The sequence below is a fragment of the Heptranchias perlo genome, chromosome 2 (genome assembly GCF_035084215.1).
Source record: "Heptranchias perlo isolate sHepPer1 chromosome 2, sHepPer1.hap1, whole genome shotgun sequence".
Classification (NCBI taxonomy): Eukaryota; Metazoa; Chordata; class Chondrichthyes; order Hexanchiformes; family Hexanchidae; genus Heptranchias; species Heptranchias perlo.
This window is the reverse complement of record NC_090326.1, coordinates 91,383,792-91,408,217: the sequence shown is the minus strand read 5'-3', so window position 1 is coordinate 91,408,217 and position 24,426 is coordinate 91,383,792. Positions and strand designations below refer to the sequence as shown.

The window sequence follows — 24,426 nt, the reverse complement described above, 5'->3', positions numbered from 1 at the left end:
CCTGAGACTGTGACCCCTCGTTCTGGACCCCCCAGCCAGGTGAAACATCCTCCCTGCATCCAGTCTGTCTAGCCCCGTCAGAATTTTATGTTTCAATGAGATCCCCTCTCATTGTTTTAAACGCAAGTGAGTACAGGCCGAGTCGACCCAATCTCTCCTCCTACAGCAGTCCTGCCATCCCAGGAATCAGTCTGGTGAACCTTCACTGCACCCCTCAATGGCAAGTATATCCTTTCTTGGGTAAGGAGACTAAAACTGCACACAACACTCCAGATGTGGTCTCACCAAGGCCCTGTATAACTGCAGTAAAACATCCTTGCGCTTATACTCAAATCCTCTTGCAATGAAGGCCAACATACCATTTGCCTTCCTAATTGCTTGCTGCATCTGCATGTTTGCTTTCAGTAACTGGTGTACAAGGACACCCAGGTCCCTTTGTACATCAACATTCCCCAATCTATCACCATTTAAATAATACTCTGCCTTTCTGTTTTTCCTTCCGAAGTGGATAACTTCACATTTATCCACATTATACTGCATCTGCCATGTATTTGCCTACTCACTCAACTTGTCTAAATCGCCTTGAAGCCTCTTTGCATCCTCCTCACAACTCATGATCCCACCTAGTTTTGTGTCGTCAGCAAACTTGGAAATATTACATTTGGTTCCCTCATCCATATCATCGATATATATTGTGAATAGCTGGGGCCCAAGCACTGATTCCTGCAATACCCCACTAGTCACTGCCTGCCACCCCGAAAAAGACCCATTTATTCCTACTCTCTGTTTCCTGTCTGTTAACCAATTTTCAATCCATGCCAGTATATATTACCCCCAACCCCATGTGCTTTAATTTTGTGCACTAACCTCTTATGTGGGACTTTATCAAAGGCCTTCTGAAAATCCAAATAAACCATATCCACTGGTGTTCTCCCTTATCTATTCTACCAGTTATATCCTCAAAAAATTCCAGTTGGTTTGTCAAACATCATTTCCCTTTCATAACTCCATGTTGACTTTGTCTAATCCTGTTGATATCAAACATCCTTTATAATAGACTCCAGCATTTTCCCAACTACTGATGTTAGGCTAACCGGTCTGTAGTTCCCTGTTTTCTCTCTCCCTCCTTTTTTAAATAGTGAGGTTACATTTGCCACCCTCCAATCTGCAGGAACTGTTCCATAATCTATAGAATTTTGGAAGATGACAACTAATGCATCCACTATTTCCATGGCTACCTCTTTTAGTACTCTGGGATGCAGATTATCAGGTCCTGGGGATTTATCGGCTTTCAGTCCCATTAATTTCTCCAGCACTTTTTTTTACTAATACTAATTTCCTTTCATTCCTCCTTCTCACTAGAGCCTTGGTTCCTTAGCATTTCTGGGAAGTTATTTATGTCCCCTTTCGTGAAGATAGAACCAAAGTATTTGTTTAATTGCTCTGCCATTTCTTTGTTCCCCATTATAAATTCTCCCGTTTCTGACTGTAAGGGACCTTCATTTGTCTTCATTAATCTTTTTCTTTTTACATACTTTTAGAAGCTTTTACAGTCCACTTTTATGTACCTTGCAAGTTTACTCGCAAACTCTGTTTTTCCCCCCCGTGATCAATCTCTTGGTCCTTTTTTGCTGAATTCTAAACTGCTGCCAATTCTCAGGCTTGCTGCTTTTTTTGGCAACTTTATAGGACTCCTACATTACCACTACTGTTTGCAGGCCTATAGACAACTCCCACCAGTGTTTTCTGCCCTTTGGTGCTCCTTAACTCCACCCAGACTGATTCTACATCTTGATTTTCTGAGCCAATATCCTTTCTCACTATTGCTCTGATTTCATCCTTTACTAACAATGCCACCCCACCTCCTTTTCCTTTTTGCCTTTCCTTCCTAATTATTGAATACCCTTGGATATTCAGCTCCCAGCCTTGGTCACCCTGCAGCCATGTCTCTGTAATTGCTATTATATCATATCCGTTTACATCTATTTGCGTTGTTAATTTATCTACCTTATTACGAATGCTTCGTGCATTCAGATTCAGTGCCTTTAGATTTGTCTTTTTAACATTTTTAGACATCTTAACATTTTTTTGTACTATGGCCTTATTTGTCTTGATACCATTTTTTCTTACCTGGACCCTATTTGTTAGTGTACTCTTTTGTTTGTACGGTCTGTCCCTTCCTTACTTTCCTGCACTGCTTCCTCGTCTTTTCTCTTTAGCATTCTAGATTTCTCTCCACCGGGACCCTCCCTCCCCTTATTTAGTTTAAAGCCCTATCTACCTCTCTAGTTATTCAATTTGCTGGACCTCTAGTCCCAGCATGGTTCAGATGTAGTCCATCCCAACGGAACAGCTCTCTATCTTTCTTCAGTACTGGTGCCAGTGCCCCATGAATCGAAACCCACTTTTCCCACACCAATATTTGAGCCACACATTCATCTCCCTGATTCTATTGACCCTTTGCCAATTTGCCCGTGGCTCAGGTAATAACCCAGAGATTATTACCTTTGTGGTTCTGCTTTTTAATTTAGTCCCTAGCTGCTCAAACTCTCACAGAGCTTCTTTCTTAGTCCTACTTATGTCGTTGGTACCTACGTGGACCACGACAGGCACTGTGGGCCATCAGCAGCAGCAGAATTGTATTCCAGCACAATCTGTAATCTCATGGCCTGGCATATTCCTCACTCTACCATTACCAACAAGCCAGGGGATCAACCCTGGGTCAATGAAGAGTGCAGAAGAGCATACCAGGAGCGGCACCAAGCGTACCTAAAAATGAGATGCCAACCTGCTGAAGCTACAAAACAGGACTACTTGCATGCTAAACAGCGGAAACAACATGCTATAGACAGAGCTAAGTGATTCCACAACCAATGGATCAGATCAAAGTTCTGCAGCCCTGCCACACCCAGTCGTGAATGGTGGTAGACAGTGAAACAACTAATGGGAGGAGGAGGCTCCGTGAACATCCCCATCCTCAATGATGGCGGAGCCTAGCATTTGAGCACAAAAGACAAGGCCGAAGTGTTTGCAACCGTGTTCAGCTGGAAGTGCAGAGTGGATAATCCATATCTGCCTCCTACCGATCTCCCCACCATCACAGAAGCCAGTCTTCAGCCAATTTGATTCACTCCACTTGATTTCAAGAAACAGCTGAGTGATTGGATAAAGCAAAGGCTATGGGCCCTGACAACATCCCGGCTGTGGTGCTGAAGTCTTGTGCTCCAGAACTAGCCGCGCCTCTAGCCAAGCTGTTCCAGTACAGTTACAACACTGGCATCTACCTGACAATGTGGAAAATTGCCCAGGTATATCCTGTCCACAAAAAGCAGGACAAATCCAATCCGGCCAATTACCGCCCCATCAGTCTACTCTCAATCATCAGCAAAGTGATGGAAGGTGTTGTCGATAGTGCTATCAAGCCAATAACTTGCTCACCGATGCTCAATTTGGGTTCCGTCAGGACCACTCGGCTCCAGACCTCGTTATGGCTTGGTCCAAACATGGACAAAAGAGCTGAATGCCAGAAGTGACGTGAGAGTGACTTCCCTTGACATCAAGGCAGCATTTGACCGAGTGTGGCACTATGGAGCCCTAGTAAAATTGAAGTCAATGGGAATCAGGGGGAAAACTCTCCAATGGCTGGAGTCATACCTAGCACAAAGGAAGATGGTAGTGGTTGTTGGTGGCCAATCATCTCAGCCCCAGGATATTGCTGCAGGAGTTCCTCAGGGCAGTGTCCTAGACCCAACCATCTTCAGCTGCTTCATCAATGACCTTCCCTCCATCAGAAATGGGAATGTTCGCTGATGATCGCACAGTGTTTGGTTCCATTCGCAACCCCTCAGAAAATGATGCAGTCCATGCCTGCATGCAGCAAGACCTGGACAACATCCAGGCTTGGGCTGATAAATGGTAAGTAACATTCGTGCCAGCAATGACCATCTCCAACAAGAGCGAGTCTAATCACCTCCCCTTGACATTAAACTGCATTACCATTGCTGAATCCTCCACCATCAACATCCTGGGGGTCACCATTGACCAGAAACTAAACTGGACTAGCCACATAAATACAATGGCCACAAGAGCAGGTCAGAAGCAGGGTATTCTGCGGCAAGTTACTCACCTCCTGACTCCCCAAAGCCTTTCCACCCTCAACAAGGCACAAGTCAGGAGTGTGATGGAATACTCTCCACTTGCCTGGATGAGTGCAGCTCCAACAACACTCAAGAAGCTCGACACCATCCAGGACAAAGCAGCCTGCTTGATTGGCACCCCATCCACCACCCTAAACATTCACTCCCTTTACCACCAGTGCACTGTGGCTGCAGTGTGTAGCATCTACAAGATGCACTGCAGCAACTCGCCAAGGCTTCTTCGACAGCACCTCCCAAACCCGCGACCTCTACCACCTAGAAGGACAAGGGCAGCAGGCACGTGGGAACAACACCACCTGCACGTTCCCCTCCACGTCACACACCATCCCAACTTGGAAATATATCACTGTTCCTTCATCGTCGATGGGTCAATATGCAGGAACTTCCTACCTAACAGCACTGTGGGAGAACCTTCATCGCCTGGACTGCAGCGGTTCAAGGCGGCGGCTTACCACCACCTTCTCAAGGGCAATTAGGGGTGGGCAATAAATACTGGCCATGCCAGCGACGCCCACATCCCATAAACGAATAAAAAAAGGTGTGGTCTCACCAGAACCCTATATAATCGCAGCAAGACCTCCTTACTCTTATATTCCAACCCCCTTGCAATAAAGGCTAACATACCCTTTACCTTCCTAATTGCTTGCTGTACCTGCATGTTAACTTTCTGTGATTCATGTACAAGGACACCCAAATCCCTCTGAATACCAATATTTCTTAGTCTCTCACCTTTTTAAAAAAATTCTGCTTTTCTGTTTTTCCTACCAAAGTGGATAATTTCACCTTTCCCCACATTATACTCCATCTGCCACCTTCTCGCCCACTCACTTAAGCTGTCTTAGGTCCCTTTGCAGCCTCTTTTCAGCTTGCTTTTCCACCTAGCTTTGTATCGTCAGCAAACTTGGATACATTACATTCGGTCCCCTCATCTAAGTCATTGATATATATTGTAAACAGCTGAGGCCCAAGCACTGATCCTTGCGGCACCCCACTCGTTACAACCTGCCAATCTGAAAATGACACGTTTATTCCTATTCTCTGTTTTCTGTCCATTAACCAATCCTCAATCCATGCTAATATTACACAAGCACTAATCTTGTGTAACAACCTCGTGTGGCACCTTATCGAATGCCTTTTGAAAATCCAAATATACTATATCCACTGGTTCCCCCTTATCTATCCTGCCAGTTACACCCTCAAAAAATTCTAATAGATTTGTCAAACGTGATTACCCTTTCATAAAACTGTGCTGACTCTGCCTAATCATATTATGATTTTCTAAGTGCCCTGTTACTACGTCCTTAATAATAGATTCTAACATTTTCCCTACTACTGATGTCAGGCTAACTGGCCAATAGTTGCCTGTTTTCTCTCTCCCCGTCCTTTCTTCAATAGTGGGGTTGCATTTGCTACCTTCCAGTCCAAGGGGACTGTTCTAGAATCCAGGAAATTCTGGAAGATCAAAACCAATGCCTCCTATCTCTGCAGCCACCTTTTTTAAAACCCCAGGATGTAGGCCATCAGGTCCAGGGGATTTGTTGGCTTTTAGTCCCATTAATTTCTCCAGTACTTTTTCTTTACTAATTTTAATTACTTTAAGTTCCTCATTCGCATTAGACCCTTGGTTCCCCACTCTTTCCGGTATGTTTTTTGTATCTTCTGCTGTGAAGACAGATACAAGAAATAACAAGTGGCAGAAAACACTGGTGGGAGTAGTTTATAGGCCCCCTGGCAGTAGTTATAGTGTTGATCAGAGTATAAATCAGGAAATTAGAACATGTAACAAGAGTAATGCAATAATTGTGGGGGGCTTTAATCTTCATATAGACTGGGCAAAGTAGTTTGGTGGGCGAGTTCATGGAATGCATTCGAGACAGTTTTCCAGAACAATATGTTGTGGAACCAACTAGGGAACTGGCTATTTTAGATCTAGTATTGTGTAATGAGACAGGGTTAATCAGTAATCATTAGTTCCGCCCAAACTGATTCTACATCCTGATTTTCTGAGCTAAGATCCTTTATCTCATCCTTTATTATCAGGGCAACCCCCACTCCTTTTCCATTTCGCCTGTCTTTTCTAAAAGTCAAGTACCCTGGAATATTTAGTTCCAAACCTTGGTCACCCTGCAACCACGTCTCAGTAATAGCTACTAGATCAAACCCATTTATCTCTATTTGTGCCATTAATTCATCTATCTTGTTATGAACGCTTCGTGCATTCAGATATAGCGTCCTTAGTTTTAACATTTTACTATTTTTCCCCGATGTGACCTTAGCCACTAATGCCCTTTTACCATTGTAAAACTCTCTGTCCCTTCTTGACACACTGCTTGTTTTTACCCAAATCGCTACTCTGCCATACAGCCTTGACTTTTCTCTTTAGACTTATAAATTTACCCTTACCTTAACCCTAATTCCCCTCTTATTAGTTTGAAGCCCTATCTACCCGTTAATTATTCGATTCGCTAGGACACTGGTTCCAGCTCTGTTTAAGTGGAGCCCGGCCCAACGGACAGCTCCCTCTTTCCCCAGTACTGATGCCAGTGCCCCATGAATTGAAACACCTACTTCCCACACCACTCTTTTTCAGCCACGCATTTAACCATCTAATCTGTTTGTCCCTGTGCCAATTTGCAGGTGGCTTAGGTAGTAATCCAGAGATTATTAACTTTTGAAGTTCTGCTTTCTAATTTGGACTCTCACTCCTCAAACTCCCTCAGCAGAACCTCATTCCTAGTTCCACCTATGTCACTGGTTCCTATGAGGACCATGACAACTGGATCCTTCCCCTCCTCCCCGCTCCAAGTTCTTCTTCAGCCTTGAGGAGATGTCCTTAACCCTGGCATTGTGTAGGCAACACGGCCTTCGGGGCTCCCGGTCGCAGCTGCAGAGAACAGTATCTATCCCCCTGACTGTACTATCCCCTAACACTACCACATTCCTTTCCACTCCCCCACTTGAATGGCCTCCTCTAACACGGTGCCATGTCAATTTGCCCATCCTCCCTGCAGTCTTTGTTCTCATCCACATAGGTAGCAAATACCTCATGCCTATTGGACAAGGGCAAAGGCTGAGGCTCCTCCACCACTGCATCTGGGGTCCGCTTACTTGCCTGACTCGCAGTCACATCCTCCTGTTCCTGACTACTAACCAAATCTAAACCACTAACATAAGGGGTATGACTGCCTCCTGGATCAAAGAGTCCATGTAACTCTCCCCCTCCCTGATGCATCGCAATGTCAGCACTTCGGACTGCAGCTCAGCAACTCTAAGCCGAGGTTCCTGGAGTTGCAGTCACTTGCTGCTGATGTGGTTGCCAAGGATCATGCTGCTCTCCACAAACTCCCACATGCTGCAGTTACGGCACACCACCTGCACTGCCATCTCTATCTAACCTTGTTTTATTTATTTACTTAAAGTTTTTATGTAATTAATTCATTTGATTTATTTTTAGTTAATTTTTAAACTAATTCATTTATATAGTTTAAGGTATTAATTTAATAAAGTATTAGCAAATTATAGGTTCCTAGTTCCTAGTTTAAACCATTCCCCTAGCTTACAGAGAGCAAAAAAATGTATTAGTCACCAACCTGCTGTTCGCTGATGCCACTCTTTCAAATTTCTGCTTGTGTTTGAGTTGGTCTTAGCTTTATGTGCTCTGCTCCCAGTCTCAGGTCCCGCTCCCACTCCTTTTATCCCCAGTAATCGCTAATTACCACAATAATCACTAAAAACACTAACTAATGAGCTAAGCTTACTGACTTACCCTCAGTGCTCTTCCTTGTCTTGTGACTTTTTGACTTTTTCTTGATCTTTTTATTATTCCTCGTGCAGCTCCCTTTATGCTCGGCTCAGTCTTAGTCTATTGTTCTTTGGTTTAAATCACTTAGCACCTCCTTCCCACATTCCCACATTCACCTAATTCCCCACTCTGTTAGCAATTCTCTCTGTTAGAGGTTCACCCTCTGTCTTTCCCAACCTTTGTGCTCAAGCTCATGTGGCACAAACATGAAGTTTGTATAGACATAAGATTTTTAATATTATAATGTTGGAGCTTCTATCTGTAAAAACTGTAGAAAAACATTAATGGGATACTAAACTTCATTGCCTCTATACTATTTTAACCATTGCATTAACTGGTGCACTGGGGCTTTGTATATGCTAGAATATCTATTTATATATTAAAAATGGTGAGTGGTCTCAGGAGTCCAAAGGTACTTTGTCTGTAGGAAGCGCTGTGAATGTAATGTGACTGAGTGCAATAGGGTAGCACCTGACATTATGTGACAGCTACAAACTGTACACTCAATATTCCCCAGATACACCTTTTTTTTAAAAACAAATCACAAATGAGGCCTCCCAGGAACTCTGTGTGCAACAACCTGTGTCATCTGAATTGGATAGTCACTACATGTGAATGTTATCATTATTACAAAACAAATTCCTGGGTTGTCAGAGTCTACCAGTGAAGTGACTGAATCTGGCGACACAGCCGCAGTGTTGAACTGGGAACGGAACCATGTCCAAGGAAAGTTAAAGAAAAACGGAAGTGGAGACACAATGCAATTTGAGCAAGTGCAAGGCAGCACAAGCCTCAAGGCAACCGTCCCCACCCCCCCCTCCCACAATGCTCAAAATTGCAAACTCTCACCGCCACAGAAACTGTAATTTCCACCCCCCCCTCTAGTAAGCAAGAAGCCTGACCCCAAACCCTAGAAAATAGCTGAAAACCTGAAGTATGCAGTGAATGAATCTTAACCACCCATGAAAGGCTTCAGAACCATTAGAAGTGGGAAAAATAGCACGCTCGCAAACTAGTGGCTTGGCAACCTTTTCTCAACTATGAGATTGCTACACATATACAGAACAAACACACACACACGCACACACACACCCACAACTGTCCACTACATCTGATTGCACACAATCTGGCAAACTGCTTCCCCACAGCATATGATCCAACCCATACCCCATAGGATATGGAGCAGCAATCATGAAACACTCCTCCCCCCCACCCCCAAGCAGAGATACTGCCCCCTGACACAATCCACCACCCTGAGCCAAAAACCTAATCTGAAACATCTCCCCACATGAAAAGAAAAACACTTTCTTCCACCCCCCCCACCCAGAGATTGAATTGGGTCCTTGCCCAGTGCCATCCAATCCTTCCCTATCCACACTTGCCTGGATGAGTGCAGCTCCAACAACACTCAAGAAGCTTGACACCATCCAAGATAAAGCAGCCCGCTTGATTGGCACCCCATCCACCACCCTAAACATTCACTCCCTCCACCACCGGCGCACTGTGGCTGCAGTGTGCACCATCCACAGGATGCACTGCAGCAACTCGCCAAGGCTTCTTCGACAGCACCTCCCAAACCCGCGACCTCTACCACCTAGAAGGACAAGAGCAGCAGGCGCATGGGAACAACACCACCTGCACATTCCCCTCCAAGTCACACACCATCCCGACTTGGAAATATATCGCCGTTCCTTCATTGTCGCTGGGTCAAAATCCTGGAACTCCCTTCCTAACAGCACTGTGGGAGAACCGTCACCACACGGACTGCAGCGGTTCAAGAAGGCGGCTCACCACCACCTTCTCGAGGGCAATTAGGGATGGGCAATAAATGCTGGCCTTGCCAGCGACGCCCACATCCCGTGAACGAATAAAAAAAAATTGCCCCTGTTCTTCCACCACTGCCCACTCCTCTTCTCCCCTTCCCTCCCCTCCCCCTGCTGTGAAGAAATGGGCTCACACACCCCTCCATTGTTCTCCGTTGCTTCCTCTACTACATCCGCTCCTCTTTTCCCCCCCCAGCCCCCAATAACCCACCTGGGTTCATTTATCCACCGCCTCCTAATCTGCTTGACCTGAATACTGGACTTTATTCCCTGTGTATAAGGCCATGGGAGATTGACTAGGAGTTTTTAAAAAGTCTTAGTGTCCCTTGCAAACTGCCCAACTGCACAGGGACTACTAAATGTAACTCAGAAACAATCTAGCTTTTAATTTTCAACAAATGAAAGCTCTCATTCCATAAATCCTTTTTCCTTTTATTCTACTTTTCAGGAACATTTTAAAAATTACCTAACACACACAACCACACCTACCATAGTATGCATTAAATGCTGTTTTTTTCTTATCAATTTTCTTCCCTCCCCTCCTGAAGACATTGGCTCCATGTTGGGACACAATTTCACAGATGCAAGGCTCCCTCAGGTGTCTCACCCAAGTGACTGTTATTCATGCAAGAACTTTGACAGTGAATGTTGGCAGGTTATTTGACTGCAAGGGTTTTCACAGCTGAGGCTCATCCCGCCTTCACTCAATATCCACATACATGCGCTTTCAGCAGATTTTCTGAATTAAGTTGAGGAGCAGAAACTGTCACATTTTCCTGCTGCCAAACCAGAATGCCACTGCCCATACTATAGTCCTGGCTGAGATTAGCTAACTCAATACAGACCAGTGTTGGTCATCCTGGGTTGTATGGCGCAGCTACTCACTGCTTGAAATGTGCCTGACTGCATTCGCTGGTTCTTAGCATGGATAGACTGGAGAAGCTGGGGCTGTTCTCCTTAGAGCAGAGAAGGTTAAGAGGAGATTTGATAGAAGTGTTCAAAATCATGAAGGGTTTAGATAAGTAAAGAGAAACTATTCCCATTGACGGAAGGGTCGCGAACCAGAGGACACAGATTTAAGGTGATTGGCAAAAGAACCAAAAGCGACGTGAGGAAAAACTTTTTTACACAGCGAGTAGCTATGATCTGGAATGCGCTGCCCAAAAGGGTGGTGGAAGCCGACTCAATTTTAGCTTTCAAAATGGAATTGGATAAATACTTGAAGGGGAAGAAATATAAAAACTGACAATAAAAGCTTCTCCAAGTATATAAAAAGAAAAAGGGTAGCTAAAGTAAACATTGGTCCCTTAGAGGATGAGACTGGGGAAATAATAATGGAAAACAAGGAAATGGCAGAGGAATTGAACAGATATTTTGTATCTGTCTTCACAGTAGAAGACACTAATAATATACCAATAATAGTAGAAAATCAAGAGGCTAAGGGGAGGGAGGAACTAAAAACAATCACTATCACTAGAAAAAATGTACTAGGTAAACTAATGGGTCTAAAGGCTGACAAGTCCCCTGGACCTGATGGCTTGCATCCGAGGGTCTTAAAGGAAGTGGCTACAGAGATAGTGGATGCATTGGTTGTAATCTTCCAGAATTCACTAGATTCTGGAAAGGTCCCAGCAGATTGGAAAACTGCAAATGTAACACCCCTATTCAAGAAGGGAGCGAGACAGAAAGCAGGTAACTATAGACCAGTTAGCCTAATATCTGTCATTGGGAAAATGCTGGAATCCATTATTAAGGAAGTAGCAGCAAGACATTTTGAGACTCATAATACAATCAAGGAGAGTCAACATGGTTTTATGAAGGGGAAATCGTGTCTGACAAATTTGTAAGAGTTCTTTGAGGAAGTAACGGGCAGGGTGGATAAAGGGGAACCAATGGATGCAGTATATTTGGATTTCCAAAAGGCATTCGATAAGGTGCCACATAAAAGATTACTGCACAAGATAAGAGCTCATGGTGTTGGGGGTAATATACTGACATGGATAGAGGATTGTCTAACTATCAGAAAACAAAGAGTCGGGATAAAAGGGTCATTTTCAAAATGGCAATCTGTAACTAGTGGAGTGCTGCAGGGCTCAGTGCTGGGGCCTCAACTATTTACAATATATATCAATGACTTGAATGAAGGAACAGAGTGTCTTGTGGTCAAATTTGCTGATGATACAAAGATGATACAAAATTTGCTGATGATAAAAAGCAAGTTGCGATGAGGACCACAAAGGGATATTGACAGGTTAAGCGAACGGTCAAAAATTTGGCAGATGGAATATAATGTGGGAAAATGTGAAGTCATCCACTTTGGGAGGAAAAATAAAAAAGCAAAATATTATTTGAATGGAGAAATACTACAAAATGCTGCGGTACAGAGGGATCTGGGTGCCCTCGTACATGAAACACAAAAAGTCAACAAACAGGCGCAGCAGGTAATCTGGAAGGCAAATGGAATATTGGCCTTTATTTCTAGGGGGATGGAGTATAAAAGCAGGGAAGTCATGCTACAACTATACAGGGTGCTGGTGAGACCACACCTGGAGTACTGCGTACAGTTCTGGTGCCCTTATGTTTTTTTTTTATTCGTTCACTGGATGTGGGCGTCGCTGGCAAGGCCGGCATTTATTGCCCATCCCTAATTGCCCTCGAGAAGGTGGTGGTGAGCCACCTTCTTGAACCGCTGCAGTCCGTGTGGTGGCGGTTCTCCCACAGTGCTGTTAGGAAGGGAGTTCCAGGATTTTGACCCAGCGACAATGAAGGAACGGCGATATATTTGCAAGTCGGGATCGTGTGTGACTTGGAGGGGAACGTGCAGGTGGTGTTGTTCCCATGCGCCTGCTGCCCTTGTCCTTCTAGGTGGTAGAGGTCGCGGGTTTGGGAGGTGCTGTCGAAGAAACCTTGGCGAGTTGCTGCAGTGCATCCTGTGGTTGGTGCACACTGCAGCCACAGTGCGCCGGTGGTGAAGGGAGTGAATGTTTAGGGTGGTGGATGGGGTGCCAATCAAGCGGGCTGCTTTATCTTGGATGGTGTCGAGCTTCTTGAGTGTTGTTGGAGCTGCACTCATCCAGGCAAGTGGAGAGTATTCCATCACACTCCTGACTTGTGCCTTGTAGATGGTGGAAAGGCTTTGGGGAGTCAGGAGGTGAGTCACTCGCTGCAGAATACCTAGCCTCTGACCTGCTCTCGTAGCCACAGTATTTATATGGCTGGTCCAGTTAAGTTTCTGGTCAATGGTGACCCCCAGGATGTTGATGGTGGGGGATTCGGCGATGGTAATGCCATTGAATGTCAAGGGGAGGTGGTTAGACTCTCTCTTGTTGGAGATGGTCATTGCCTGGCACTTATCTGGCGCGAATGTTACTTGCCACTTATCAGCCCAAGCCTGGATGTTGTCCAGGTCTTGCTGCATGCAGGCTCGGACTGCTTCATTATCTGAGGGGTTGCGAATGGAACTGAACACTGTGCAGTCATCAGCGAACATCCCCATTTCTGACCTTATGATGGAGGGAAGGTCATTGATGAAGCAGCTGAAGATGGTTGGGCCTAGGACACTGCCCTGAGGAACTCCTGCAGCAATGCCCTGGGGCTGAGATGATTGGCCTCCAACAACCACTACCATCTTCCTTTGTGCTAGGTATGACTCCAGCCACTGGAGAGTTTTCCCCCTGATTCCCATTGACTTCAATTTTACTAGAGCTCCTTGGTGCCACACTCGGTCAAATGCTGCCTTGATGTCAAGGGCAGTCACTCTCACCTCACCTCTGGAATTCAGCTCTTTTGTCCATGTTTGGACCAAGGCTGTAATGAGGTCTGGAGCCGAGTGGTCCTGGTGGAACCCAAACTGAGCATCGGTGAGCAGGTTATTGGTGAGTAAGTGCCGCTTGATAGCACTGTCAATGACACCTTCCATCACTTTGCTGATGATTGAGAGTAGACTGATGGGGCGGTAATTGGCCGGATTGGATTTGTCCTGCTTTTTGTGGACAGGACATACCTGGGCAATTTTCCACATTGTCGGGTGGATGCCAGTGTTGTAGCTGTACTGGAACAGCTTGGCTAGAGGCGCAGCTAGTTCTGGAGCACAAGTCTTCAGCACTACAGCTGGGATGTTGTCAGGGCCCATAGCCTTTGCTGTATCCAGTGCACTCAGCCGTTTCTTGATATCACGTGGAGTGAATCGAATTGGCTGAAGACTGGCTTCCGTGATGGTGGGGATATCGGGAGGAGGCTTATTTAAGGAAGGACATACTTGCATTGGAGGCAGTTCAGAGAAGGTTCACGAGGTTTATTCCGGGTATGGAAGGTTTGTCTTATGAGGAAAGATTGAACAGGTTGGGTCTATACTCATTGGAGTTTAGAAGAATGAGAGGAGATCTTATTGAAACATACAAGATTCTGAGGGGACTCAATAGGGTAGATGCTGAGAGGATGTTACCCCTCATGGGGGAATCTAAAACTAGGGGGCATAGTCTCAGAATAAGGGGTCGCCCGTTTAAGACAGAAATGAGGAGGAATTTCTTCTCCCAGAGGGTCGTGAATCTTTGGACTTCTTTACCTCAAAAAGCTGTGGAGTCTGAGCCATTGAATACATTCAAGGCTGAGTTAGACAAATTTTTGATCAGCAAGGGAGTCAAAGGATATGTGGAAAAGGCGGGAAAGTGGAGTTGAAGTAAAAATCAGATCAGCCATGATCTCATTGAATGGCGGAGCAGGCTTGAGGGGCCGAATGGCCTACTTCTGCTCCTATCTCTTATGGTCTTATGGGAAAAAAATTGCAGGGCTATGGGGAAAGAGCGGGGGAATGGGACTAACCAGATTGCTCTTACAAAGAGCCGGCATGGGCCGAATCGCCTCCTTCTGTGCTGTAACCACTCTATGATTCTATTGGTGATCACAAAATCTGCAGATATACGATCAGTGTTGTTACAATAGAAATAACAACTGAATTAAAATGACCTCCTGTAGGTAAGATAATGATCCAGAGGTTATCAGTAGAGTGAAAAATATTTTGGGAAAGGAAGTGGAGAGAATATGAAGTAGTGAATTGAGTGTATCATCTTCCAGCTGACGATGTACACCTTTTGCGATCACAGACTGTCCCGAATTAACCTAATCCTCTAAGATAGATGAATAACCAGAGGTAAAACTCTCTAATATTTCTGCCTGACCAAAGGTAGTTCATTGAAAATTTCAGAATATTCAATTTAACAGTGTCAACTACAATATTCATAGAATTACATAGACTTTATAGCACATTCGGCCCAACTGGTCTGTGCTGGTGTTTATGCTCCACACGAGCCTCCTCCCACCCTACTTCATCTAACCCTATCTGCATATCCAACCATCTCCAACAAGAGAGAGTCTAACCACCACTCCTTGACATTCAACGGCATTACAATCGCCGAAACCCCCACCAACAACGTCGTGGGTGTCACCATTGAGCAGAAACTTAACTGGACCAGCCACATAAATACTGTGGCTATTAGAGCAGGTCAGAGGCTGGGTATTCTGCAGTGAGTGACTCACCTCCTGACTCCCCAAAGCCTTTCCACCATCTACAAGGCACAAGACAGGAGTGTGATGGAATACTCTCCACTTGCCTGGATGAGTGCAGCTCCAACAACACTCAAGAAGCTCGACACCATCCAGGACAAAGCAGCCCGCTTGATTGGCACCCCATCCACCACCTTAAACATTCAGTCCCTTCACCACTGGCGCACCGTGGCTGCAGTGTGTACCATCCACAGGATGCACTGCAGCAACTCGCCAAGGTTTCTTCGACAGCTCCTCCCAAACCCCTGACCTGCTCTTGTAGCCACAGTATTTATGTGGCTGGTCCAGTTTAGTTTCTGGTCAATGGTGACCCCCAGGATGTTGATGGTGGGGGATTTGGCGATGGTAATGCCGTTGAATGTCAAGGAGAGGTGGTTAGACTCTCTCTTGTTGGAGATGGTCATTGCCTGGCACTTATCTGGCGCGAATGTTACTTGCCATTTATCGGCCCAAGCCTGGATGTTGTCCAGGTCTTGCTGCATGCGGGTTCGGACTGCTTCATTATTTGAGGGGTTGCGAATGGAACTGAACACTGTGCAATCATCAGCGAACATCCCCATTTCTGACCTTATGATGAAAGGAAGGTCATTGATGAAGCAGCTGAAGATGGTTGGGCCTAGGACACTGCCCTGAGGAACTCCTGCAGCAATGTCCTGGGACTGAGATGATTGGCCTCCAACAACCGCTACCATCTTCCTTTGTGCTAGGTATGACTACAGCCACTGGAGAGTTTTCCCCCTGATTCCCATTGACTTCAATTTTACCTCTACCACTTAGAAGGACAAGAGCAGCAGGTAAATGGGAACAGCACCATCTGCACGTTCTCCTCCCAGTCACACACCATCCTGACTTGGAAATATATCGCCGTTCCTTCATCGTTGCTGGGTCAAAATCCTGGAACTCCCTACCTAATAGCAGCAGTTCAAGAAGGCAGCTCACCACCACCTTCACAAGGGCAATTAAGGATGGGCAATAAATGCTGGCCTTGCCAGCGACACCCACATCCCATGAGCAAATCAAAAAAAAATCCTTCAATTCCTTTCTTCCTCGAGTACTTATCTAGCTTACCCTTAAAGGCTTTTATGCTATTTGCCTGAACCACTCCATGTGGTAGCAAGTTCCACATTTTAACCACTCTCTGGGTGAAGAAGTTTCTCCTGCATTCTTTATTGGATTTATTAGTGACCATCTTATATTTATGGCCCCTAGTTTTGGACTCCCCCACAAGTGGAAACATCTTCTCTACGTCTATCTTATCAAACCTTTTCATAATCTTAAAGACCTTTGTTAGGTCACCCTCAGACTTCTCTTTTCTAAAGAAAAGAGCCCCAGCCTATTTCTTTATTGATAGTTATAACCTCTCAATTCTGGTATCACCCTTATAAATTTTTTTTGCACCTTCTCTAATGCCTCTATATCCTTTTTGTAACATGGAGTCCAGAACAGTACACAGTACTTTAAGTGTGGTCTAACCAAGGTTCTTTACAAGTTTAACATAACTTCCAGCTTTTCAATTCTATTCCTCTAGAAATGAATCCCAGTGCTTTGTTTGCATTTTTTATGGCAACTATTACCTGAATTCCACAGATAATATTTCCATAGTCCCAGTAGACTGAAACTGTACTTTTCTGTAGTGTATTTGATTTCCTTTTTCTGTAGTTATTGCTAGTCAACATCTGAAGGTTAGGTTGTCAGAGGAAGGTATTGATTTAACAGATTCTCAATGAACTTGGTTGAGTTGCATTGCAATTCTAAGAATTTAAGATAAACATAATTTGAATTTCTTTTAAAATTACCATGATGTTTAAATTAAAGAATTATAAGAATTAGTTTTACACTTTGGAGCCTACAAGTGATGACACCAGTAGCATCACAAAAGGGAATGCTTAAAGTTCAAATCCTGGAGTTATGAGTGGCTTGGAAAAGTTCCATTTACAATTTCCACTTGATTCACAGCATCCTTGCTGGACTGTAGGTTGAAATATTTTGCATTCTTTGACAAGCCAACAGTAGGTTCAGTGTACAAGTGAATAGGGAGAATTGCTTTCAGAGAAAATTTAAACAAACTTGGTGACTTTGATAAACTGAAAATCTGGGACTTGGTCTCCCTTTTTAACTTAATGGGTCTGTTTTCCTCTTGGTGATTGCTAAACTTATAAAAGTTATCAGACTTAACCATATGCAGATATTCCACGAGATTTCTGATTTGGAGGTCTACAACAACATAAAATAGAGCTGCTGCAGTGACTCTCAATAGGCACAGCTTGCAGCTTCCTAGGTGAATTAGTTACCCAAGTGACTTGTTATACTCTGGCACAGATTAAATTATCCATAAAGCAGTCAGCAAATGAATCTATAAAAGTTCATAGAGATCCAGTGAGTGTTGCACATAATAAGGTATCCTCTTTATTGCAGTAAGAATCAGCTTTAGGGTTGCTGAGGTAAAGGGGGAGAAAGCACAGTAGGAGAAATGTCCAATGGAACTAAGAGTCAATGCGGAATTTATAGTACACTGTTATAATCTTAGCCTATTTAAAAGAAATTTAACAAATAACATCGCCTCAAATAAGAAGTCTCAGCCATTTCAGCTTTGCACTAGTGGCAGCATAACTGCTATCAGAGCAAAAAAAGCTTTTAAATACTTAGAAAGTTTTGAATAAAGGGCTGACAGTTCCAGGCATTAAAAGTGTCATCAGCTTTTGGACAATTGTGAAATTGAGCTTTGTGCATGTATCTAAGTGTATATGTGTGTGAGTGCACATGCAGAATGCCTATCTCCTTAACTGGAGAGTGGTGCAGAGCTGGTACCATAACTTGTTGTTGTCAGGTACTGATATACCAGGTACTGATGAGGTCAGTGAGGTTCTTTCTAAATTTGTGGTGATTTTATTTTGTGAAGTGCTGGTGAGAAAAAAAAGCTGTTTTATTTAGACCAATTACTTTTAATAATTCAGGTAGATATGCCTTTCTTTCAGTTCAAAGTTTAAAAATTTGTCTTTCAGCATTGCAAAGTGAAATGCTGAATCTTTTTGGAATTCGGAAGAACACTGAGTCGTCCAAGAAAGGCACAACACCTGAGGAGGAGGTAGATGGATTTGTTATTTTAGGTAAGTAATAATGCTTTACCTTTCTTGCTGTTAAATGTAATCTTAGCGTTATACCCACTCTCTTGGCAAGCAGAGTGCATTAAATAAAAGATGAACTATCTTAATCTACCTTTTGAGAGACTGAATTATTCCCTAATCCACATTTCTGTGACTATTGTCAAGTGCTGGGAGATGGCACTAAAGCAGCAAGTGTACTTCTGATTGGAGGTTTTGGCACAAGGTAGTTATGCCAAGAACTTGTGCAAGGAGCAAGTGACGTTTCTTGGGGCTAGCCTATAGAGTGGTACTAGAAGAGGCCTGAAAACAGCTTTCCAGTCTTGGCTGTGGATGGTGTGTGGCCTAACAAAGCATAAGGAAAAAGAAGAAAAAATAAAATGCTATGTATTATCAATAAAAATAAGCACATTGGGGGATTAAAATAGCAAGACTTGTTTGTTAAACAAACTACAGTAAATCTCCACATTTATACATGTTAATTCAGTACAATAGTTAGACGCTTTAAAAATGTGTCTTTTGTTCATTTTGTAACCCAGCATTGCACTCAATATAGTCACAACCTGTCACTCAGTAGCAATAGCACACTGCTTGTGCTCTTCTGAGCTGTTCAGTAAAAGGTATGTAACAGTAGTCCAGTGGCCTGATGATCCTGGACATCCTCATTTCATAATTTGGCTTCATATCATTTAGAGTTCTCAAGTAGAATTCAACCAGCAACTTTACCAGATGAGTGGAAGATGCGTCAAAGTAGACACTAGTCAGCTTAGGGACTTGACTGAACCAGCACCCATTTGTAGAGAAGCAGTGGGAATCCTGAAACAGTAGAAGTGGTGGTGTGCAATGAAAAGTTTGTGATCCGAATCATTATGCCCTTCTGGCTGAAATTTGGTGATCAAGTGGCATTGCACAGAGAAAATAGGGAAAAGGAAATGGAGAAAGATATCAGTTGAACAAAATTTTAAAACGTGTGGGTTTGCAATTTCTGTTTTTTCTATAGAAGTACTGTGGATAAATGTTCTAATTTTTATATCATCTGTTTTACCCAACACTGCTAGACTCAAGCTAGTTTTTTTTCAGCATCTGCAGTTTTTTGTTGTTTATTGTAGCAGTTATATTTGACATCTGCTATACTACATTGTTATACCAATTCAAATTGAATACATTTAGGAATTAGAGCATCTTTGTCCCAACATTTACAGGGTTGGATATCTATTTTGAGTGAAGGGTATGATTAGGTTAATGATGCAAACTTCAAATAATAACTTTTCAGTGGTTGTTGTATGGCATCAGAAACCTTGTGTATAACCCTGAGAAGTAACTTGATGTAACAGCCAGTACCAATTCCAACAAGAATTAATGCTGCTGTCAGATAGGTTTATAGAAGATTGATGGAGGCATGCCTTTCATATGAATCACCAATATGTATTAGTTTTTGTTCTGACCATGTCCACAGTCAGAGACTTGTACTAAGTAGAGAATGCAGCTGATCCTTTATGTACAGATACCTAGCTTTTAAATTTGTGTATGCAGTAGGGGCAAGGAAGGGTCGAGAACTAGAGGACACAGATTTAAGGTAATTGTCAAAAGAACGAAAGGTGACATGAGGAAAAACTTTTTACGCAGCAAGTGGTCATAATCTGGAATGCACTGCCTGAAAGGGTGGTGGAGGCGGATTCAATCGTGGTTCTCAAAAGGGTATTGGATAAGTATTTGAAGGAAAAAAAATTGCAGGGCTACGGGGAAAGGGAGGGGGAGTGGGACTAGCTGGATTGCTCTTGCAGAGAGCCGGCATGGGCTTGACAGGCCGAAAGGCCTCCTTCTGTGCTGTGCTCTGATTCTAGTTGATTGAAGAAAATAAAGTTGCATTTGACTAGTGCCTATCATGTCTTTCAGGATGTCCCAAAGCATCTTGGATATAATAAAGTATTTTGAAATGCAATCACTGTTGCTATGCAGGTAAACTCAGCAGCCATTTAATGTATAGCAACAGGCAGTAATGAGATGAATGACCAGTTTTTGATGGTGTTGATTGAGGACGAAGTGTTAGCTAGAAGGTCTCCCTGCTCCTCTTCTTCAAATTGCGGCATTGCATCTTTAATGTCCACATGACCAGTAAGAGAGGGATCCAGTTTAGCATTTCATCTGAAAGACGTCATCTCTAACAGCATTACGTTGAAGTGTCAAACTAGATTATGCACTTAAGTCACATGAGGATTGAACCTGTTACTTTGTAGCTCGTGGCAAAAGTGCTATCAGCTGAGCAAGGTTGACTTAGTGGTCAAAATTGTATTTAAAGTAAAAGATTAAGTATTTATGATTAAGGATAGTATTTGATCCAAAGAGGAGTCATCTAAAGTTGCCAGAAAAAGTAGCAAGCCTGAGAATTGGGAGTAGTTTAGAATTCAGCAAAAAAGAACCAAGAGATTGATTAAAGGGGAAAAATAGGGTCTTTTCGGGGTGGCAGGCAGTGACTAGTGGGATACTGCAGGGATCAGTGCTTGGGCCCCAGCTATTCACAATATATATCAATGATTTGGATGAGGGAACCAAATGTAATATTTCCAAGTTTGCTGATGACACAAAACTAGGTGGGATCGTGAGTTATGAGGAGGATGCAAAGAGGCTTCAAGGTGATTTAGACAAGTTGAGTGAGTGGGCAAATACATGGCAGATGCAGTATAACGTGGATAAATGTGAAGTTATCCACTTCAGAAGGAAAAACAGAAAGGCAGAGTATTATTTAAATGGTGATAGATTGGGGAATGTTGATGTACAAAGGGACCTGGGTGTCCTTGTACACCAGTTACTGAAAGCAAATATGCAGGTGCATCTATTACCATTTAAATAATACTTTGTCCTTCTGAAGTGGATAACTTCACATTTATCCACGTTATACTGCATCTGCCATGTATTTGCCCACTCACTCAACTTGTCTAAAGTTTGGAAGGCAAAAGGTATGTTGGCCTTCATTGCAAGAGGATTTGAGTACAGGAGCAACATAGGAACAGGAGTAGGCCATTCAGCCCCTCGAGCCTGCTCCGCCATTTGATAAGATCATGGCTGATCTGTGATCTAACTCTTTATACCTGCCTTTGGCCCATATCCCTAATACCTTTGGTTGCCAAAAAGCTATCTATCTCAGATTTAAATTTAGCAATTGAGCTAGTATCAATTGCTGTTTGTGGAAGAGAGTTCCAAACTTCTACCACCCTTTGTGTGTAGAAATGTTTTCTAATCTTACTCCTGAAAGGTCTGGCTCTAATTTTTAGACTGTGCCCTCTACTCCTAGAATCCCCAACCAGTGGAAATAGTTTCTCTCTATCCACCCTAACTGTTCCCCTTAATATCTTATAAACTTCGATCAGATCACCCCTTAACTTTCTAAACTCTAGAGAATACAACCCCAATTTGTGTAATCTCTCCTCGTAACTTAACCCTTGAAGTCTGGGTATCATTCTAGTAAACTTACGCTGCACTCCCTCCAAGGCCAATATGTCCTTCCGAAGGTGCGGTGCCCAGAACTGCTCACAGTACTTCAGGTGCGGTCTAACCAGGGTTTTGTATAGCTGCAGCATAACTTCTGCCCCCTTGTACTCTAGTCCTCTGGATATAAAGGCCAGCATTCCATTAGCCTTCTTGATTATTTTCTGCACCTGTTCATGACACTTCAATCATCTATGTACCTGAACCCCTAAGTCCCTTTGGACATCCACTGTTTTTAACTTTTTCAACATTTAGAAAGTACCCTGTTCTATCCTTTTTTGATCCAAAGTGGATGACCTCACATTTGTCTGCATTGAATTCCATTTGCCACAGTTTTGCCCATTCATCTAATCTATCAATATCGCTTTGTAATTTTATGTTTTCATCTACACTGCTTACAATGCCACCAATCTTTGTGTCATCGGCAGACTTAGATATGAGACTTTCTATGCTTTCATCTAAGTCATTAATAAACATTGTGAATAATTGAGGCCCCAAGACAGATCCCTGCGGTACTCCACTATCACATCCTGCCAATGTGAGTACCTACCCATTATCCCTACTCTGTCGCCTTTCGCTCAGCCAACTTCCTAACCAAGTCCGTGCTTTTCCCTCGACCCCATGGGCTTCTATCTTAGCTAACAGTCTCTTATGTGGGACGTTATCAGATGCCTTCTGGAAGTCCATATAAATAACATCCATTGACATTCCCCTGTCCACTACTTCAGTCACCTCTTCAAAAAATTCAATCAGGTTTGTCAGGCACAACCTACCTTTCACAAATCCATGCTGGCTCTCTCTGATTAACTGAAAATTCTCGAGGTGTTCAGTCACCCTATCCTTAATTATAGACTCCAGCATTTTCCCCACAACAGATGTTAGGCTAACTGGTCTCTAATTCCCCGGTTTCCCTCTCTCTCCTTTCTTAAAAAGCGGAGTGATATGTGCAATTTTCCAATCTAGAGGGACAGTTCCTGAATCTAAAGAACTTTGAAAGATTAGAGTTAGTGCATCCGCAATGTGCTCACCTACTTCCTTTAAATCCCTGGGATGGAAACCATCTGGTCGTGGGGATTTGTCACTCTTTCGTGTTGTTATTTTCTTCATTATTGTTGCTTTACTTATGTTAATTTTATCAAGTCCCTGTCCCTGATTCAATATTAGTTTTCTTGGGATTTCTGGCATGCCATCCTCTTTTTCTACAGTAAATACTGACGCAAATTAATTGTTCAACATGTCCGCCATTTCCCCATTGTCAATGACACTATCCCCACTTTCAGTTTTTAAGGGGCCAACACTGCTCCTGACCACCCTCTTTTTCCTAATATAACTATAAAAGTTCTTCGTATTGGTTTTGATATCCCTTGCGAGTTTCTTTTCATACTCTCTTTTTGTAGCTCTTACTATCTGTTTTGTGACCCTTTGTTGATCTTTGTATCTTTCCCATTCGCCAGGATCTGTGCCATTTTTTGCCTTTTTGTATGCCCTTTCCTTATGTCTTATACTGTCCCTTACCTCTTCAGTTGTCCATGGCTGTTTTTTTTGGCAAGTAGAGTTCTTGCCCCTCGGGTATAAACCGATTCTGTATTGCATTAAATGTTTCTTTAAACATTTCCCATTAACAGATTTGCCCAGTTTACTGCGGACAGTCTCTGTCTCATCCCATTGATGTTGGCCTTACGCAAGTCTAGAATCTTAGCAGCTGACTCACTTTTTTCCCTTTCAAACACTACAAGGATGTCTTATTGCAGTGAAACAGGGCCTTGGTGAGACCACACCTGGAGTATTGTGCGCAGTTTTGGTCTCCTTACCTAAGAAAGGATATACTTGTCATAGAGGGAGTGCAGCGAAGGTTCACCAAACTGATTCCTGGGATGGAAGGACTGTTGCATGAGGAGAGATTGGGTTGACTATTCACTCGAGTTTAGAAGTTTGAGAGGGGATCTCGTTGAAACATATAAAATTCTGACAGGACTAGACAGACTGGATGCATGGAGGATGTTTCCCCTGGCTGGGTAGTCCAGAACGAGGCGTCACAGTCTCAGGATATGGGGTGGGACATTTAGGACTGAGATGAGGAGAAATTTCTTCACTCAGAGGGTGGTGAACCTCTGGAATTCTCTACCACAGAAGGCTGTGGAGGCCAAGTCACTGAATATATTTAAGAAGGAGCTGGATAGATTTCTAGACACAAAAGGCATGAAGGGGTATGGGGAGAGAGCAGGAATATGGTATTGAGATGGAGGATCAGCCATGATCATATTGAATGGCGGAGCAGGCTCGAAGGGCCGAATGGCCTACTCCTGCTCCTATTTTCTATGTTTCTATGATTTATTACAAAAGAATTTCCCAAGCATTTTGAAAATCAGAAAATTGTTTCTTCTTCGTTTAAGATCTGGAGAATCATTGAACGGTTACAGCACAGAACGACTGCATTCGGCCCATCGAGCCCGTGCTGGCTCTTTGGAAGAGCAATTCAGTTAGTCCCATTTCCC

The 24,426-nt window shown here is 43.5% G+C and overlaps 1 protein-coding gene across 2 annotated transcripts in view; it reads left to right on the top strand.

The window, feature by feature from the left end:
• The window catches only part of umad1 (UBAP1-MVB12-associated (UMA) domain containing 1), a 182,846-nt gene that overhangs the window by 2,998 nt on the left and 155,422 nt on the right, over window positions 1-24,426 (top strand). The window contains exon 2 of one of the 2 annotated variants that reach the window (XM_068004088.1): window positions 18,347-18,451. In XM_068004088.1, coding sequence (XP_067860189.1) covers window positions 18,361-18,451 — 91 coding nt within the window. In that variant the 5' untranslated portion in view covers window positions 18,347-18,360. Of the gene's footprint in view, window positions 1-18,346; window positions 18,452-24,426 lie in introns of those variants that run through there. The other variant, XM_068004098.1, reaches the window with a different exon arrangement.